The sequence below is a fragment of the Gossypium hirsutum genome, chromosome A11 (genome assembly GCF_007990345.1).
Source record: "Gossypium hirsutum isolate 1008001.06 chromosome A11, Gossypium_hirsutum_v2.1, whole genome shotgun sequence".
NCBI lineage: Eukaryota > Viridiplantae > Streptophyta > Magnoliopsida > Malvales > Malvaceae > Gossypium > Gossypium hirsutum.
Window position 1 is genome coordinate 108,945,526 of NC_053434.1, and position 7,595 is coordinate 108,953,120.

Genomic DNA, 7,595 nt, shown 5'->3' on the forward strand with positions numbered 1-7,595 from the left:
ATGCATCAAAAGTACTGAATAAAAGGTCGCAACAACCAAGTAACATCCTTAACGCATCGAGGTAATATGGATTGAAATTCCAATACTAAATGATAATTAGGAGATAATTGGCGGAAAGAACTTGTTACTCATGGCTATTCCATTAATTTGGTTGGGGTGGGGGTGGGGGGGGTTATTTTTAAAAGTTTTGTTATTATAAGAAGTTTTAAGTCAATTTTGTAAAGGATTTTTTTTATCAAGCAAGTAAATGTTAAAAATTAGTAGAACGAAATGTTGTTAAGAGATGATTGAGAGAAAGGTCGAAGCAGACTCTAAAAAAGAAAAAAGTATAAAGGCAGGCAATGATGATAAAAGCAATAAAAGACTGAGAAAGATGAGAGCTACAGTAATTATTGTGATTGTAGAAAGAAAATTGTAAAGATTTTTCTTGAGTACTCAAGTTTGTCAAATGATACAAAAGTTCAAATGAGACTTTTAAGCCTCTATTTATAGACATTGAAAACAACAGTTAAAAGAAAAATAATTATAAAAAAAAATGGGTACGAACGTGTTAAAATGGTAGTAGTGAGTTAAGAGAGGTTACTTGAATGTGAAAAAATAGAAGGCAAATAATATAGATAAATGGGTAAAATGACGATTAAATGCAAGTTATAGTCGCATAAAATATTTTAATAAGAAGGGTTTTAAGCACAAATGTATTGGTTATTCAATGAAAAAATAAGAAGTAAACACTTGTATTTCAAATAAATGTTAAAGAAGTTAATTTTTTAATAGTATTTGTATCTGAGGCTCTAAGTCATGCTCTTTAAACATCTCAAAAAAGAAACAACCTAAGAATGTTCCCAAAAGTTGTCGTTCCCAACATGATGTTCCCAAATACTCATGTAAAAAACGATATTTCCACGAATTAGGAACAAAAACAATTTAGATTCTAAAGTGAAGGACCTTGATTCAATGAATTAAGATGAGACCCGTTTAGTTGATAATATCACAACATGATTATAGGTGCGATCGAAGAAAAAAGTTGGATAGTAGTGATGAAGATTAATTTAGAAGTCTTAAAGATTTTATTAGAAAAAAGAAAAAGAAAAAGAAAAATTAGAAAAGGGAAAAGAACGAAAGTCGAAGGTAAATGGCCCAATAAGGAATAATATATTAGAGGATGACAAGAAATCTATATCAATAGGGGATGTCAAAGTATTAAGACATATTGAGGAGGATGTCACCATTGCATCATGGAAAAAAAGACATCGTCAAGGAGGCAGAAGAAATATGGCCTCTCAGGAAAGTAAAATTAGGACTAAAACACTGTAGCAAACATACACCATAGAAACACTGAAAATTGATTGAAGCGAATTGGGGATGATTTTGGATGCATTTCAAAAAGATGAGTTAGAATGTACTTTAGCTTAGAAGCTGAATGATCGAGTGGAGCACATCTCTGTACAAGCTTATGGACTAATATGATGGCATGCATACCTAGTCATTCACAATTTTTAAATGAGGGAGGGAAGCAGGTCGGAGGAGCAAGCATCATAGTTGGTCATGATGGTAATCATTGAGTCGGATATCTTTCAGTTCAGTTCATTCAATAACTAGAAGTTTGAACTTCCCTCCACAATGACAGAATCAAAATTGATTTGTAACCAAACTCAAACTTGAGTAACTTCCTCTACTTGCCATCCATATTTCTTTCACAAAACTAGCTTGAAGCTAACATGGCACGTTTCAAGAATATGAACAAATATCTTCCAAGACAGATGAAAGAATCTTCGGAAGAGAACAGTCTGGTCTAGTCTAGTTATTAATCAAAGGAGAGTTGAATTCCACATTCAAACATGTACAATTCCAAAACGACTGAAACAACAATTGGGTGCAACAGTTTATGCCCTCACAAATGTATCTTTTTTTCCAGAATTCAGGTGTTCTATAATTTGTTTTTCGTCAAAAGTAATTCAGTAATCAAAACTAAAAGAAGAAGAAAACAAAGTTACAAGTGTCCCAAGCCATAAGGGTTCATCCATGTTCCATGTTCTTGATTTTCCCTTAGCAACTTTCAAGGTCAATGTTCCTCAATCTGCTTCAACCCCTTCATGTCTGTCGTTTCCACCCTACATTACAAACAAAATATCACCAGATTGAACAGTTAATATATATATATATGTCTGCATATATAATGGAAGTCGCATCTCGTTACTGCAACAACAAGAGGAAATGCAATTATCAGATATATCTTGCGTTGCATATGCCATACGTATACGCTAAGCCAATCATTAGTTTGTGCAATGGTGATAAATTTATTTACGACATTAACCAGAAGTAAAAATATCTGGGAACATGCAGGAATTGAAATTATGGAACAGGTGATGGTCAAACTTGTATATACGCAATTCACTAACATAATAGCCAACAAATCCTTACGGAGGTTGATATCGCTGCTTGGAAGTGATCTAGAAACTCGCTAGTTGCTAATAAGAAGGAAAAACAGGATATGCCGTATCTTATGCTACGTCAACTGCTTTGCTAGTTATAGGCAATGCAAACAAGCTCTGAGTTCATGTAGTTTCAGAATTTTGAAAGCTCAGGTGTGAGAAAGATAATTCAATATAAAATAATCACTCTTATCCCTCACTAATAACCATCACTGTATGTTCAAATCGATTTGACATGTGACTAAAGCATGAGTTCATCCCTTGAACAATATGTAAATACTAAAATTTGTCAGTGGATTCTGGCAGTATAGAAAATGACATAAAATGATGCAGAGAAGGAATTTTTAAGAACTTACGTTGATCCATATAAAGCAGTCTTCTGAATTTTTGTGATTTCAGAACCCGACTGGTTGTCTTCAATAACTATTGTCAAGCTGGTAAACATAATAAAGTAATTTTAACATTAGTATGGTTAACGTGATGATCAAGACTAAACCCGGTACATTAGTGGACAAACTATAAACATACCTACGAACATTCTGAAACTTGACACACTTTACGGCTACTGGTTTTCCCTGCAAAAGGAGAGAGAATGATTTCTTAAAATATCCTTACTTAATAGTAGTTTTCCGACAATGAAAGACTGACAAAGAAGAGCTACCTAAAGATTGTCTGGAGATAAAACAGTAGTGTCACTTGGAGGGAAGTCATTGACATTACTACATTCAAGTACAATGAAATATCATCAGTGAAATGTTAAGCCAATCCCGAGAATGTTATAATTCAAATTACCTAAACCCCATATGTTCCCTGTTCCTAAAAAGTTTCACCGTCTTTGGACCTGCAGAAGACAATCTTCATGGTAAAAAACTATAACAATCAACAACATCAAAGGTTAAATTAGTAAGGGTGGGATTTGGAACCGGTATTCAATGAGGTTGAATTCGTGATCAGTTATTCAGATGCATAAATGTACAAATTAAAAGATACATATAAACATAATTAATAAAGATTTATTTGAAGATAATCATATACACAACTTTACCTTCCTCTTCGGATCCCTTGACGACAATGGAATGTAGTTTGACGACTTGAGTGAAAGGGATATATATGAAGAGTTGTTCATCTGCATCACTCTCTAGATTAAAACCTTCATCTTCTCTATAACCCTAAATAATCCATGACCATAAAACTTTTAATTATTTCATAATATGCAATTCCCACTAAAGCAACTTAAGACAAGATAAATGCACTGGACAATGAAGTCAACCCTAAAGTTATAAACTAAACCATGATTTTTCCAACATAAAAAAAGTACAAATGTCTGCCTAAATAATTCAATGACAATTGAAAATTAGCTAGTATTAGGGGAGTAAAAATGAAGAACAGGGAAACAAGAATAGCTTGAAGAGAGTTACCTGTGTTGGAAATTGGCCTATCATGCTGCTGTGATATTTTTTTTGTTAAAGTGCATGCAGCACATGAAGCTGCTGTAATATCTCCGGATGAAATACATGTAGCTTGTAAACATGCTGTAGCAAATATGCTTGCTGTAACAGCAAGATTTTCTCTTTAGTTTCATTGTAATCAAACTAGTTGAAAATGAACAAGCTGATAACAGCTTGATATGTTTAGGTGTTGAATGACTAGTTTAGGTGGCTTGTTTATGTGTACAAGCAATGTTTTCAAGTTACTAAGCTACTTAGTGGTAGTAGGGAGTATTTAATGATGCAAATGGCTATAAATGTATTGTTTTTCTTATTGAAAAAATGAGCAAAATGAGCTGAAGCCATAGCTCCCTTGCTGCACATTTGTGAGCAAGTAAAAATACTGCCTTGTTCTGTCCTGTATTTCTTCCTCTGCTTCAAAAAACACCAACAACCTGCTTGAGAGCATTGGACAGGGAGTGACCAGAGCTTTGGTCAAGGCATTCAACTCCAGACCAATCAATAAAGTCCAAGAGATCAACCTAATAAACAAAAAATTTCCCAATCAAGTTAAAGATTTTAAGAATCTTTCTTGCAATTACACCAAGAAATATGTGATGAAAATTTTATATACAACATAGTAACAAACGAATCTTTTTCAATCAACCAGAAAAAAAATCCGAAAGATAATCAGTTGCCAGATTCCTTGTTTTTCCCACTAAATTTCTCAAGTTGTTTCAGAAACCAAACAAATGGTATAGAGAAAGGTAGAAACTTTATTGGAATACTCACTTGGTTTCTTGAATTGCAGTAGCTGATTCAGCAGCCGCCATGGTTTAAGAGGTTAATGAGAGTGCTGATATAAAAATTGTCATGTGAAGGAAAAAGAATCACAAGGAGCGAGAATAATTGTAAAGAAAGTTAAAAGACAGACTTTTATAGTGCCCACTTTTAATGGTTAATCAAGAAGGATGTCAGACGCTGGCTTTAAAGTTCAAAGCCATGTTTTTGAGAGCTTTGCCTTGCTGATCAAACCAAAATGACAGTAATTTTTTTCAGATGGCCAAGAGATAATATTTTTAGAGAAGAAAGAAGCCTCCTTTTTGAGACAATCTTCAGTATAGATATCCAATCCAAATTCTCAAACCTCCCGAGGCCCAACACCCCTCTCAAGTTCTCAAACAAACAAAATAAGTCCCCACCAACCAATAATGTAATCATCTAACCAATTAACCAACCAAATCTCAGCAGCCCCTTCTCCCTATCCTTCAATTTCTCCTAACACCAACAAACACAGATCATATATCAAAGCAAATGCAATCCAACAGCCACTGACCACAACCTTTCATCATATCTACAACCCCATTTTCAGTCTTTCACTCCATTCACCAAAAACCAATGGCTTCCTTATCCCTCAACCTCTCCTCCCTCCACCACACCTCCATCAACCCTCTTATCCTACGCTGCACCCCTCTGAACCTACGCACCCCATCCCAGAAACCATTCTCCATTAGGTCCCAAGCCGCCCCAGTGCTTTCCCAAGATGATCTTAAAAAGCTTGCAGCTGACAAAGCAGTTGAGTCAGTCAAATCAGGCATGATCCTAGGCCTAGGAACAGGATCAACAGCAGCTTTTGTGGTCGACAAAATAGGCCAACTCCTTTCCACGGGCCAACTTTCTAACATCGTAGGTATCCCAACTTCGAAAAGAACACAAGAACAAGCTGCATCACTTAACATCCCCTTATCTACCCTTGACTTGCATCCCCGTATTGACCTTGCTATTGATGGTGCTGATGAAGTTGATCCTAACCTTGACTTGGTTAAAGGCCGAGGCGGTGCACTTTTGCGTGAGAAAATAGTTGAAGCAGCTTCATCTTCCTTCATTGTAGTAGCCGATGAAAGTAAGCTAGTTTCAGGGCTTGGAGGGAGTGGTCTAGCTATGCCTGTTGAAGTTGTGCAGTTTTGCTGGAAATACAATCTAATTAGACTGCAAGGGCTGTTTAAAGAGTTAGGTTGTGAAGCAAAGTTGAGGTTAGTAGGGGATGGTAGTGAAAAGCCTTATGTCACTGATAATGGGAATTACATTGTGGATTTGTATTTCAAGAATCCAATTAAAGATGGGTTTGGAGCTGGGAAAGAGATTTCTGCCTTGGAAGGTGTAGTGGAACATGGGCTGTTTTTAGGAATGGCTACCTCTGTCATCATTGCTGGGAAAACTGGTATAGAGGTTATGACTAAGTGAATAAGTGTTGACTGGAATTTACTTTCTGTGAGGGGGTAATTTGTTAAAAAAGAAAAAAAGAAAAAAAAATTGAAAAAAAAGAAAAAAAAATTGATTCTGTGTAGAGTGATTGCAGAATGTTGAATGATTGAGGGGATTTTAGAAAGGAATTTTATTGGTTAATGAATATGTAGTTTTATGGTTATTGCTTTTTCATATTTAAGATTCCAATTTTCTGTATTTTCTTGGGTTACCTTTTGGTTAAGGGATTCAATTTTTTTTTTTTTGAAAAAGAAGATTTAGTACATTAATAAAATGCTAATAAAGTTAGAGCCCAAAAGACCTTATTTGCATCAGGTTGTCAATATCCTCCTGCAGAAACTTTCGTACATGTGACGTTGGATCAATGAATACAGCCAATTAATTCATTCCATTACTTGCTTCATTTGCTATGCAATCAGCATTGTTACTTTCCCTCAAAACATATTATTTTGAAATTTAAATTGTCATTCTCTATTACACTACTCATGATTCAGTCAGACTTCAACTATACTGTTTGTTGCAAAGTCATTCCTAATAATATCAATCAACAGGGTATTGTCACTTTCTACTTTAACCTATCTAAAACCTCTCATCCATGCTAGCTTCAAGCCTTTAAGGATAGCCCGAGCTTCAATTTGGAAGATATCAATCGTACCTCTAACCATTTCAAAACCCACCAACCACCCTCCGCTTGGTCCTCTCAGCACTCCTTCTATTGCCTATTGTCTACTTGTCAACATCAAGCCATCAATATTATTCTTGACTCATCCCGGTTCAGGCCTTTGCCAACTATTTTTTGTCATTGACTTGCATGTCATTTGCTCTATGCTGCCATTGGTTCCAAATGATCTTGCCCATGTCATAACCGAAGCTATTAAATTCTGACTACTCCACAAGCATTATTGAAGATAAAAGTCATTACATTTCTTTCAAAGGAACCAAGTGACCATTGCAAAAAAAGTCAACCATTTGCTTCCTCTGAATTTTAATTCCTTTTTTTCTTGATATTATAGTAAATTCATCTCTTAAGTGTTGAGTTAAAGAAAAAAAAACTCCAAATTTGCTTAGGAACCAATGCTTTCCAAATAGACTGAGCAAAACCGCAGTCCCCCACCAAGTGAATTGTCGTTTCCACAGACCAACCACATTGTTCGCAAAAGGGAGTCAATGTCATACCTCTCCTTGTACAATCCTCGTTGGTCAAAAAGTTTATTTTGGATAAGCAACCATAGAAAAACTTGCACCTTTTGAGGTGTCACAACTTTCTAAATTAATCTGTCATACCCAAACTGCCTTGGTCCACTAGTGTTTAAGAAATGCTTATACATTTCTGCAAGAGAGAACTTCCTTGCCGACAACCATTGCCAAGAGATTTGATCAGAATCCAACTCCCTCAACATGTGTTGCAAGCACATATTCGGACAACAATATCTTTGGGGAGCACATAGATAACCATTATGTATTCCATTCT

At 35.4% G+C, this 7,595-nt stretch overlaps 1 protein-coding gene and 1 pseudogene across 1 annotated transcript; one reads left to right on the forward strand and one right to left on the reverse strand.

Moving 5' to 3' along the window:
* Nucleotides 1-1,775: 1,775 nt before the first annotated feature.
* On the reverse strand, nt 1,776-4,972 carry LOC107888992 (PITH domain-containing protein At3g04780-like; annotated as a pseudogene).
* LOC107888985 (probable ribose-5-phosphate isomerase 3, chloroplastic) lies at nt 4,766-6,287 on the forward strand. Its single transcript, XM_016813266.2, has one exon. It carries the CDS (start codon nt 5,258-5,260, stop codon nt 6,101-6,103), a length of 846 nt encoding a protein of 281 aa, XP_016668755.2. The 5' UTR covers nt 4,766-5,257; the 3' UTR covers nt 6,104-6,287.
* Nucleotides 6,288-7,595: the final 1,308 nt, after the last annotated feature.

Excerpts from the sequence above, each read along its gene's own strand:
- LOC107888985 (XM_016813266.2), top strand. The coding sequence starts at position 5,258 with ATGGCTTCCTTATCCCTCAACCTCTCCTCCCTCCACCACACCTCCATC.